This window comes from Staurois parvus, unplaced genomic scaffold, assembly GCF_062004578.1.
Source record: "Staurois parvus isolate SC_StPar_1 unplaced genomic scaffold, SC_StPar_1.0 ptg000704l, whole genome shotgun sequence".
Taxonomy (NCBI): domain Eukaryota; kingdom Metazoa; phylum Chordata; class Amphibia; order Anura; family Ranidae; genus Staurois; species Staurois parvus.
This window is the reverse complement of record NW_028318500.1, coordinates 6165120-6177609: the sequence shown is the minus strand read 5'-3', so window position 1 is coordinate 6177609 and position 12490 is coordinate 6165120. Positions and strand designations below refer to the sequence as shown.

Genomic DNA, 12490 nt, shown 5'->3' with positions numbered 1-12490 from the left:
TTCGCTCTTAATCCCACACCCCTTGCAGTATAATATATCTGCTCTCCCAGAATTTAATTATTATTATACAGGATTTATATAGTGCCAAGTTTGTGCAGCGCTTTACAAAATGAAGGTAGACATAACGGTTACAATACAATTTGGTACAAGAGGAAACCGAGGGCCCGGCTCGTTAGAGCTTACAATCTAGGATGAAGGGTTGAGTGATACAAAAGGTAATAGCTGTGGGGGATTAGCTGTTGGAGGAAATAAAAGGCAGTTTACTAGTTAGAAGCAGGATAGGGTTCTTTAAAGAGAATAGTTTTCAGTGATCGCTTAAAGCTGGATAGATTAGTCAGACAGATTGGGGTAGGGCGTTCCATAGCATGGGAGAAGCTCGGGAGAGGTCCTGGAGGCGAGCATGGGAGGAGGTGACACGGGAACTAGAGAGCAGAAGGTCTTGGGAGGATCAAAGAGAGCGGTTTGGTAGATTTTTTGAGACCAGGTTAGTGATGTAGCTTGGGGCAGAGTTGTGGATGCCTTTGTAAGTTGTTGTTAGTATTTTTAATTTTATTCGTTGGGTGAGTGGAAGCCAGTGGAGGGATTGGCAGAGAGGGGTAGCAGACACTAAATGATTGGTAAGGTGGATGAGCCTGGCAGCAGTATTCATGATGGACTGGAGGGGGGATAGCTGTATCATTGGTTAAAAAGGGGCGTATTCTGGAGATGTTGCGGAGGTTGAGGCGGCAGGATTTGGACAGGGATTGGATGTGGGCCTGAAAGGATAGTTTAGAATCCAGGGTTACCCCTAGCACTGTGGCATGCAGGGATGGGTTGATAGTGGTGCTATTGATCCTGACCGAGAAATCAGGGGAAGAGGCACGTTGGGGAGGAAATATTATGAGCTCAGTTTTGGATAGATTGAGTTTTAGGAAGTGGTGTGACATCCAATCTGATATGTCTGTTAGTAAATTGGTGATATGTGAGGAAACTGATGTGGTGGGTTGAGGAATAGAGAGAGAGGTTTGTGTGTCATCAGCGTAGAAATGGTATTGGAAACCATGGGAAGCTATCAGCTGACCCAAGGAAGTGGTGTAGATCGAGAATAGGAGAGGTCCAAGGACAGAACCTTGGGGGACCCCAACAGTAAGAGGAGTAGGAGAGGAGGAGGTAGAGTTGTAAGGTAACACTGAAGGTGCGGTGAGACAGGTATGATTCGAACCAACGGAGAGTAAAGTCAGAGACCAAATAAATAGAGTTTTTTTTTTTTCTTTTTTTGAGGAGGGGGTGGTCAACTGTGTCAAAGGCAGCGGAGAGGTCCAAGAGTAAGCGTATGGAATTGTGACCTTTACTTTTATTGGTTAGCAAGTCATTTGTGAGTTTTAGGAGAGCAGTTTCTGTGGAGTGTTGTGGGTGAAATGCAGACTGAAGGGAATCGAGCAGGTTATTCTCAATAAGGTGGCAGCTCAGCTGTTTGTAGACTAGACGTTCAAGGAGTTTGGAGGCAAAAGGGGGTAAGGAGATGGGTCTTAGGTTGCTAAGATTGGTGCGGTCCAGTGAGGCCTTCTTAAGTATGGGAGTGACTAGCGCATGTTTTAGAGAGTTGGGGAAGATGCCAGTAAAAAGGGAGAGATTGAAGATATGCGTTAAAGAGTGAAGGAAAGAGACAGAAGGTGACCCGTATTATTTGCGAGGGAACAGGGTCCAGGGGACAGGTGGTTGGGTGGGCTTTAGAAAACTGTTTACCAACCTCCTCTATAGTAGCTGGGTTAAACAAGGGAAGTATAGATTGTGCAAGTGACAAGGAGTGTAAGGTGAGGGAGATATATGTACAATGGAGATCTCTTCACAAATTGTATCAATTTTATTTTTGAAGTGATTAGCGATCTCCTGGGCAGTGAGTTAGTGGGTGGAGGTAAAGAAGGATGAAGTAGAGAGTTAAAGATAGAAAAGAGTTGATGGGGATTGTGTGAGAGGGTGTTTAATGAGAGTGATAAAATAGGTCTCTTTGGCAGTGTGGAGACAGAAGTTGTATTTTTGTAGGGCAGATTTATATTGGTCGAAGTCTTGCTGGGTCTTAGTCTTGTGCCATAAACGCTCCAGAGCATGGCTACGTTTTTTGAGGCATCCGGTATTGTCTGCTTGCCAGGGCTGTAGCGGTTGGGGTCTAATTCTGTGTGTAGTGAAGGGGGCCAATGTGTCCACGGTGGATGACAGTGAATTGTTGTATACAGAAGTGGCCAGGTTGGGGCAGGACAGGGCTAAGATTTTGTCACAGAGACAATCTGTTGCCGAAAAAAGGAGCGGGGTTAAGATGGCAAAGGTTTCTGCGGGTAACTGTTCGATAGTTGGAAAACAAGGAGGAGGAAGCCAAGGAGAGAGTGAAGCTAGTAAGGGAGTGATCAGAGAGAGGAAAAGGAAAGTTGGTGAGGTTTTAAGGACTGCATAGGTAGGAGAATACATGGTCAAGGTAGTTACCATTGAAGTGAGTAGAAGCATGTGTCCATTGTTTTAGGTCAAAAGAAGTGGTTAGGCTTAGGAGTTTAGAAGTAGCAGGGGTGTTACGATTAACAGGGATGTTGAAGTCCCCAAGAATGACTGTGGTAATTTCAGAAGAGAGAAAGTAAGGCAGCCAGGCAGAGAAGTCATCAAGGAAGCTTGATACTGGTTCAGGAGGCTGATAGATCACAGCAATTCTTAAACTGCAGAGAATAGACAAATAAAGTGAACTTCAAATGAGGAGAGGGACAGAGAGGGAGGTGAATGAAGGACCTGAAAAGTGCTTTGTGGGGATAGGAGGATTCCAACTCCACCTCCTTTCTATCAACTAGGCCTGGGAGAGTGAGTCCAGAGGAGACCACCATGGGAGAGAGCAGCAGGAGAGGGAAAGTCAGATTCGTAAAGCCAGGTTTTTGTAATTGAAAGCAGGTTAGGAGTTTGTGATAAAAAGGTCATGGACAGAGGTGAGTTTGTTACAGACAGAGCGGGCATTCCAAAGGGCACAGGAAAAGGGAAGGCTAGTTCTAGGAAGAAGAGGCATGGACACCAAATTTAACAGTGGCTACAATCCACACAGAGGATAGGGTGTACTGGGTGTATTGGTCAAAGGAAAAAGATGGTGGTCCAGGATTTGGGGAAATGTCTCCAGATGTTAGGAGAAGCAGAAAGGTGAGAGAGGTAATATGGGAGTATGACTTACATGGAGGGACAGGTCCCAGTGTCCTGGAGGACATTTACCATATAGCAGTGCAGGGTGAATTAGCATTTATACATGGCATGGGTGATAGTACAGATGGATATTGCTCACAGACCTTTACCATATAGCAGTGCAGGGTGAATTCGCATTCATACATGGCATGGGTGATAGTACAGATGGATATTGCTTGAAGACATTTACCATATAGCAGTGCAGGGTGAATTAGCGTTTATACATGGCATGGGTGATAGTACAGATGGATATTGCTCACAGACCTTTACCATATAGCAGTGCAGGGTGAATTCGCATTCATACATGGCATGGGTGATAGTACAGATGGATATTGCTTGAAGACATTTACCATATAGCAGTGCAGGGTGAATTAGCATTTATACATGGCATGGGTGATAGTACAGATGGATATTGCTCACAGACCTTTACCATATAGCAGTGCAGGGTGAATTCGCATTCATACATGGCATGGGTGATAGTACAGATAGATATTGCTCGCAGACATAGTGTCACCATGGCGTTCTCGAACTTACAGTGGAGTGGTGACACCCTTCACCTTGATGACTCTCACTGGCATTACGCTATGCACAACTCAGGGATTGTTACTACTGTTGTATTTTCTCTGTTACAAAGTATTTCTTTGCGTATGCGAACAGTTGATGACGTTTTGTAATTTCATTCCTTTCTTTTCAATACAAAGATTGGAAACAAAATCTTTGCCTAGGAGAGACCTTGCTGATATAATTACATTGTATCTTGTTGCTGTGTAGCAGTGTTTGGAGTTCTCCACCCAGTTTTAAGCCTCCTACACAGCTGTTTCTGTTTCAGATGACTGTGTTTCAAGCTACTATTAAATTGATGATCATGAGCACCTGCTTGGTATAATTGATTAATCATACACCTGACTCGAATCCTATAACAACAAGTGTACAAAGTATGCAAGTGTAAGAATTGATACTGGTTTGAAGCCAATGGGTAGTCATACTAAATATTCATTTGATTTAGATGTTTCTTCCATTTTGCTCGCTTTGCATATTGTAACTTAATACAAATAAATAAAATAGGTATTTTTAGCAGCATTCTTACTTACAATAATTAAATCTTAAAACGCATGAAATGTTCTGAGTTTTATCTTCTTTTATGTACATAGGGGTACAGGTTACACCCTGCATGTCAATTACCTGCCCTAGAATGTAGAACCCCTACTTCTCAGGCTTAGACTGGGGAAACTTGGTGTAAATTACCCCTGAAAATTATTAGCATTGCTAATTTAATCAAAATGATTTGGATGTCACAGCTACTATATCTGCTACATAACTTCCCAGTGGCTTCCGCAACATATATTCAGGACCATTGACACTTTATTTAGGGAATTAATATGGAAACATGGCCACTGTAGAATAAAATTTAGTACACTCCAACTTCCTAAAGATGGAGGTGGCCTGGCAGTGCTAAATTTTATGACTTGGCCTCCCAACAACAATTTTATGGCAGTCATACAATTGATCAGGACATTCCCAATCAATGCATCATCCTCTCGCAGTTTGGCGAGGTGCCGTTAGTGGATCTATTGGTTTCGGGACATTTTCATGCTGAACGTAGTTTTTCATCATTCGTTTTCTTTCATCATCTGTGGAAATCTGTTTGGAATAACTAGTTCCTATCCAAATTTGATAAACTTAGGGTAAAATTATAGTAATGTGTACTTGTGAGCTACTATAGTGATATTTAAAAAATGCTTATAAATAACTAACTCCTAAAAATGTGATGGTGCATCAACACAAAAACACATACTCATAATACTGTGTGAAAATAAACTAATAAAATATTAAATGTGTCGCGCTCCATCTACTAAACACTAAAATATTTGCATTGCTCTCCCCTTCAAACGTGCATTACATACACATCTATACTAATTAATAATGAATAATATAAATAAATAAATCTGAATAAATAAATGTTAATCCATAGTGATATAAATAAATTAATATTAAAATTAAAACACCTCTGTGCTATAATCAATTATAAAGCAATATTGCTAAATATTTTATAAATTAATAAGATTAATAATGTGAAAAAAAACTCTAATAAATCTATTCAAATTCCATGTGCGTGATATTATAGTTATACAAATCAGATAAACAAAAAACCACCATGCACGGTGATATATATGTGCAAAACAATTTCACAATTCAGATGCTTCCCATTTACAGTTTTGGGGAATAGAGAGGCATACTAAGCATTGGAGAGGGGATAATATGATCAGAGAGCACGTTTGAAGGGGAGAGCAATGCAAATATTTTAGTGTTTAGTAGATGGAGCGCGACACATTTAATATTTTATTAGTTGATAAACTTAGGGGTTTTGATTCCTGGAGGCAGGCAGATATTGCCCATGTCCATCAGCTTTATGACGGGGATGTGTTGAAGCCTTTTTAATGTCCTAGAAGAGAAGTATCACCTGTCCTATAACACGTTCTTTCAGTATTGCAAACTCAGCCATGCTTTGCAATGTCAAGCTACTACTTTTTTTTTTTTTTTTTTTTTATACAATCCTTTCTCTGTTCTTACCATGGCAGTGTCTACCTTCTGCTCCAAAAAGAGACTAATAGGGACTTGTAATCCACTTTGCAAATAGCCCTTTAGTGCCCAAGTTCAAATTAGCTGTGGACGATGGTGGGAGGAAGACTTGGGCCCTTTAGAGGATGACCAAAGCCAGCAGGCCCTGGAGTTCATTCCAAGTGTCTCTATATCCCCATCTCAACGTTTAACCCAGTTGTTTATTTTACATAGCGTACCTGCTGATTTTCATTTACTATGGACTACGGTTCTTTGTATTTCTTGGAAATTAATATTACAGAAATGGCTCCCCCCGCTTTCCCAAAAGAGGGATAGGGGATAACTTGAATCTGTGAAGGGAGGAAATAACCTATAAGCATAGAGGGTGTCCCAGAAAATTCTGTAAAACCTGGAATCCTTGGTTGTCCTACACTGAATCCACTTATTTTATCTTCAGATGACCTGCAAGTTTAGGAGGGTGTGATACTTCTCTGCTGGGTTCATTGTTTTCATAATAGCATCTCCTGGGGCTCTTAGTCCTTGTGAGACACACCAATGTTCATCTTAGGTGTGTATTACTTGTTTGTGAATGTATTACCTACTGAAAAACTGCTGAAGGTATAAAATAGTACTAAAATGGATGATGTACAGCTTGCCTTATATCACTTTTACTGTTTTTTGAAGATGCATTCCTTCTGTGTCTTTTGTTATTTCAATCTTGGGCATTGTTATTTCTTTGTCTCTGTAAAAAAATTTTTTTGGCTAAAAATTATTAAAAAAACCAAAAAAAAAAAAAACCCGCCCAATTAAAATATCTGTACTGACAGCTGCATATCTCAATACATTTCTAAAAAAAATCCTAAACCAGTGCAATATAATACAATAATTTCATGTACAGCTAGGTCCATATATATTTGGACACAGGCACAATGTTTTCATACTTTTGGCTCTGTATGCCACCAGAATAAATTAAAACAAAACAATCCAAATGAATATGAAGTGCAGACTTTCAGCTTTAATTCAAGGGATTGAAAATAAATATCAAGTACAAATTTTAGGAACTGCAACAATTTTTATGCACAGTCCCTCCATTTTTAGGTGCTCAAATGTAATTGGACAAATGAATATAATCATAAATATAATCAATTAATTTTAATATTTTGTTGAGAATCCTTTACTGGCAATGACTGCCTGAAGTCTGGAACCCATGGACATTACCAAAGACTGGGCTTCCTCCTTTCTGATGCTTTTCCAGGCTCTAACTGCAGCTGTCTTCAGCTGTTCTTTGTTTGTGGGTCTTTCTGCCTTTAGTTTTGCCTTCAGCAAGTGAAATGCATGCTCAATTGGGTTGAGATCACGTGATTAACTCAGCCATTGCAGAATATTCCACTTTTTCCTTCAAAAGCTCCTGGGTTGCTTTTGCAGTGTGTTTTGGATCATTGTCTAACTGTATTGTGAAGTGCAGTCTAATCAACTTTGCTGCATTTGGCTGAATCGGAACGATCAGGTATGATCTGTGCAGTGGTGGCAAGCAGCAATCTCCTGTATGGCTTTCAGTGATCAGATGGGAGCTGCATCTCCTCCTCTCCCTCCCATGGCTTTCAGCTGCTTCATTGAAAGCCATACAGGAGATCGCTGCTTGCCACCACCCCACCGCCGCCCCCCCCCCACCCTATTTTCACTCGCCCAATGTGAGCGAGCAAGTGGAAATTTCAAGGACTGTGTGTGTGTGTTGAAAAAAGTGAATAAAGCTCAAAATCCTTCTAATAGCTTTTATTTCCATACACACAAATGCATTGGGAACACTACACATTCAAAACATGAAGAAAATATATCAAATTTGTGTTCCTCTAAAAAAATTGAAGAAAAGTGAATATTAGACTGTTCAAAAAAAATAGCAGTGTTTGTATTCTTCTTTACAAACTCAAACATTCACTATATAAACTGAAAAATGTTTGAAGATTTTGCTTTCCTTTGAATCACTTAATGAATATTTAGTTGTATAAGCACTGTTTCTGAGAACTGCTGTACATCTGTGTTGCATGGAGTCAACCAACTTCCAGCACCTGTGAACAGGTATGCCAGGCCAGGATGATTGGACTACATTCCACAGTTCTTCTCTATTTCTTGGTTTTGCCTCAGAAACTGCATTTTTGATGTTACCCCACAAGTTTTCTATTGGATTAAGATCCAGGGATTGGGCTGGCCACTCCATAATGTCAATCTTGTTGGTCTGGAACCAAGATGTTGCACGTTTACTGGTGTGTTTGGGGTCGTTGTCTTGTTGGAACACCCATTTCAAGGGCATTTCCTCTTCAGCATAAGGCAGCATGACCTCTTCAAGTGTTCTGATGTATTCAAACTGATCCATGATCCCTGGTATGCGATAAATAGGCCCAACACCGTAGTATGAGAAACATCCCCATATCATGATGCTTGCCCAACCATGCTTCACTGTCTTCACAGTGTACTGTGGCTTGAATTCAGTGTTTGGGGGTCGTCTGACAAACTGTCTCCGGCCACTAGACCCAAAAAGAACAATCTTACTTTCATCAGTCCACAAAATGTTGCACCATTTCTCTTTAGGCCAGTCAATGTGCTTTTTGGCAAATTGTAACCTCTTCAGCACATGTCTTTTTTTCAACAGTGGGACTTTGCGGGGGCTTCTTGCAGATAGCTTGGCTTCACATAGGTGCCTTCTAATTGTAGCAGTACTCACAGGGAACTTTAGACCTTCTTTGATCTTCCTGGAGCTGATTGTTAGCTGAGTCCTTGCCATTTTGGCTATTCTTCTATCCATTCGAATGGTAGTTTTTTGCTTTCTTCCACGTCTTTCAGGTTTTGGTTGCCATTTTAAAGCATTTGCGATCATTTTAGCTGAACAGTCTATCATTTTCTGCACTTCTTTATATGTTTTCCCCTCTCCAATCAACTTTTTAATCCAGGTACGCTGTTCTTCTGAACAATGTCTGGAACGACCCATTTTCCTCAGAATGTCAGAGAGAAATGCACTGTAACCAGCATGTACAACATTTGCTGCCTTCCTTCCTTAAATAAGGGCAATAATTGCCACCTGTTTTTCAAAGAATGAATGACCTCACTAATAGAACTCCACACTGCTATTATTTTGAACATGCCCCTTTCAATTAATGATTCAATTACCTTTTTTTTCGCTCCATAAGACGCACTTTTTTCCCCCCAAAAAAGGGGGGAAAATGTCAGTGCGTCTTATGGAGCGAATGTAAAGCGGCCGGTCTGGTATTTCTGCCGCCACCATGTCAGAATACCGGGCCGGCCGCTCAGCTGTTCTCTCCTGCAGGACTTTACCTGTTCCTCGCTCCAGCGCTGCAGTCTTCCCGCGCCGGCTTCTGTGACAGCCGGGTGCCCACTGCGCATGCGCGAGAAGCGCCGCGCTTTGTGAATGGTCCGGTGTCTTCTGGGACACATGACAGGTCCCAGAAGGCTCCAGGCCATTCACAAAGTGCGGCGCTTCTTGCGCATGCGCAGTGGGCACCCGGATGTTACAGAAGCCGCCGCGGGAAGAAGAAGGAAGGACAACTCCGAGGAAGCAGGAGCGGGTACCTGCCAAATTCAGGTACCCGCTCCCCCTCCCTCCCCAAAGGTCTGCAGTCTCTGGTAATCTCCTTTACTGTCTGCAGTCTCTGGTCATCCCCTGCAGTGTCTGCAGTCTCTGGTCTTCTGTACTATGTCCACAGTCTCTGGTCATTCCCTGTACTATGTCCGCAGTCTCTGGTCATTCCCTGTACTGTCCGCAGTCTTTGGTCATCTCCTGTACTATGTCCACAGTCTCTGGTCATTCCCTGTACTATGTCAGCAGTCTCTGGTCATCCCCTGTACTGTGTCCGCAGTCTCTGGTCATCTCCTGTACTATGTCTGCAGTCTCTGGTCATCTCCTGTACTGTGTCCGCAGTCTCTGGTCATCTCCTGTACTGTGTCCGCAGTCTCTGGTCATCTCCTGTACTGTGTCCGCAGTCTCTGGTCATCTTCTGTACTGTGTTCGCAGTCTCTGGTCATCTTCTGTACTGTGTTCGCAGTCTCTGGTCATCCCCTGTACTGTGTCCGCAGCCTCTGGTCATCCCTAGTACTGTGTCCGCAGTCTCTGGTCATCCCCTGTACTGTGTCCGCAGTCTCTGGTCATCCCCTGTACTGTGTCCGCAGTCTCTGGTCATCCCCTGTACTGTGTCCGCAGTCTCTGGTCATCCCCTGTACTGTGTCCGCAGTCTCTGGTCATCCCCTGTACTGTGTCCGCAGTCTCTGGTCATCCCCTGTACTGTGTCCGCAGTCTCTGGTCATCCCCTGTACTGTGTCCGCAGTCTCTGGTCATCCCCTGTACTTTGTCCGCAGTCTCTGGTCATCCCCTGTACTGTGTCCGCAGTCTCTGGTCATCCCCTGTACTGTGTCCGCAGTCTCTGGTCATCCCCTGTACTGTGTCCGCAGTCTCTGGTCATCCCCTGTACTGTGTCCGCAGTCTCTGGTCATCCCCTGTACTGTGTCCGCAGTCTCTGGTCATCCCCTGTACTGTGTCCGCAGTCTCTGGTCATCCCCTGTACTGTGTCCGCAGTCTCTGGTCATCCCCTGTACTGTGTCCGCAGTCTCTGGTCATCCCCTGTACTGTGTCCGCAGTCTCTGGTCATCCCCTGTACTGTGTCCGCAGTCTCTGGTCATCCCCTGTACTGTGTCCGCAGTCTCTGGTCATCCCCTGTACTGTGTCCGCAGTCTCTGGTCATCCCCTGTACTGTGTCCGCAGTCTCTGGTCATCCCCTGTACTGTGTCCGCAGTCTCTGGTCATCCCCTGTACTGTGTCCGCAGTCTCTGGTCATCCCCTGTACTGTGTCCGCAGTCTCTGGTCATCCCCTGTACTGTGTCCGCAGTCTCTGGTCATCCCCTGTACTGTGTCCGCAGTCTCTGGTCATCCCCTGTACTGTGTCCGCAGTCTCTGCTCATCCCCTGTACTGTGTCCGCAGTCTCTGGTCATCCCCTGTACTGTGTCCGCAGTCTCTGGTCATCCCCTGTACTGTGTCCGCAGTCTCTGGTCATCCCCTGTACTGTGTCCGCAGTCTCTGGTCATCCCCTGTACTGTGTCCGCAGTCTCTGGTCATCCCCTGTACTGTGTTTGCAGGCTCTGGCCATCCCCTGTACTGTGTCCGCAGGCTCTGGCCATCTCCTGTACTATGTTCGCAGTCTCTGGTCATTCCCTGTCCTGTGTCCGCAGTCTCTGGCCATCTCCTGTACTGTGTCTGCAGTCCATTGGTTCAGAATATTTTTTTTCTTGTTTTTCTCCTTTAAAACCTAGGCACGTCTTATGGTCAGGTGCGTCTTATGGAGCGAAAAATACGGTACACAGAATCAGCAGCATGCATGTCATGACTGTTGGGTCTGTTGGATTTCTATTACTCTACTACAGCTGCTAGTAAATTATTTGCCATGTAGAAATATCATTTCTAGCAAAAACAGTGATTGATCAGGTTAGTGATGTCTGACTGCTATTAGTGTGTGTGTGTGTGTGTGTGTGTGTGTGTGTGTGTGTGTACCTACCTTAATTGGCTGATTTGCACAGTGTAAAAGGTCCATATGAATAATTTACTTTATGTAAAGGAATTTGTATATACATGAAATTATTGTATTGCAGTGATTCTTACTTTACTGCAATTCTTCATACCTGCCAATTTTTTTTTTTTTTGTGCTATGTTAATTGGAATATAAAATCTGTATTATCCCAATTTAGCTTCAAAAGTGGAAATATACTTTAAAACAATCCTAAGAAAATTTGATGGATGCCATTGATTACCTCCTTTTGAACTGCTAGTTTGCTTAACCAACAGATCTTAAAAAGCCACATTTCCTATTTCAGGAAACGCCACTATCAAGTTATGTTTGTCACACTTCAGCTACCTGATATTAAAAGCTATTTCATGTTGTGCATTAGATGTTCTGAAAAAGCTGCCCAAGAGTTAATACAATTGAAAGAAATTGAAGGTAGTAAGAGATGTACATTTTATGAAGAGATACTGTAATACTGCTTGTTCTAATCCTGATTAGATGAGTGAAATGTCCCAAAAACTGGGTTCTCTGAATATTAAAGTGATGACATATTACAACATAGTTATATCTTCTTAATGGCAGAGCACAAGCTGGAGAATTATGGGTAAAGAGTGAAAAGGTGACCTGTGGATACATTAGTGAGGACACGCGGGTAAGTATACACTTTTATACCTTTTATTACATTCATTAATTGACTTCCTGTAATAATTCTACTGTGCCTCTCTCCCTTTTTAGGTCGTGTTTCGATCTACTTCTGCCATGGTGTATATATTTATACAGATGAGCTGTGAGATGTGGGACTTTGATATTTATGGTAATGGTTTTGTCACTTTACATCAGCTTTTCCTAACCTTACCCTGGAGGAACCATTTTACTGTAAAATAGCATGATCAGCAAGCTGTTGAATGTTTTGAATAAAATAATTTAAAAAATGGCATACTTAGAATATTTGACAAGCAGAGCAGTTTATTTTAAAACACTCCCTGTCTATGTCAATAATAATCATAATGGCCCCTTATTTTTAGTATCAGTTGGAACTTGTCCCTTTATGTTGGCAGTCATTGTAAGTGGGAGAATGATATGTCATTCACTGCCCAAGGAACCCCCTGGCAGCCTCTGGAGGAACCCCAGGGTTCCAGAAAACCCTGGTTGAGAAAAGGCTACTTTAGTTTGGTAGGTTATA

The 12490-nt window shown here is 42.7% G+C and overlaps 1 protein-coding gene across 7 annotated transcripts in view; it reads left to right on the top strand.

Annotated features, from left to right (window-relative positions):
• The window catches only part of DEPDC5 (DEP domain containing 5, GATOR1 subcomplex subunit), a 152876-nt gene that overhangs the window by 26115 nt on the left and 114271 nt on the right, over positions 1-12490 (top strand). For all 7 annotated transcript variants that reach the window (XM_089653247.1, XM_089653252.1, XM_089653250.1 and 4 more), the window contains exons 8-9: positions 11890-11959; positions 12043-12121. In XM_089653247.1, coding sequence (XP_089509373.1) covers positions 11890-11959; positions 12043-12121 — 149 coding nt within the window. The remainder of the gene's footprint in view (positions 1-11889; positions 11960-12042; positions 12122-12490) is intronic.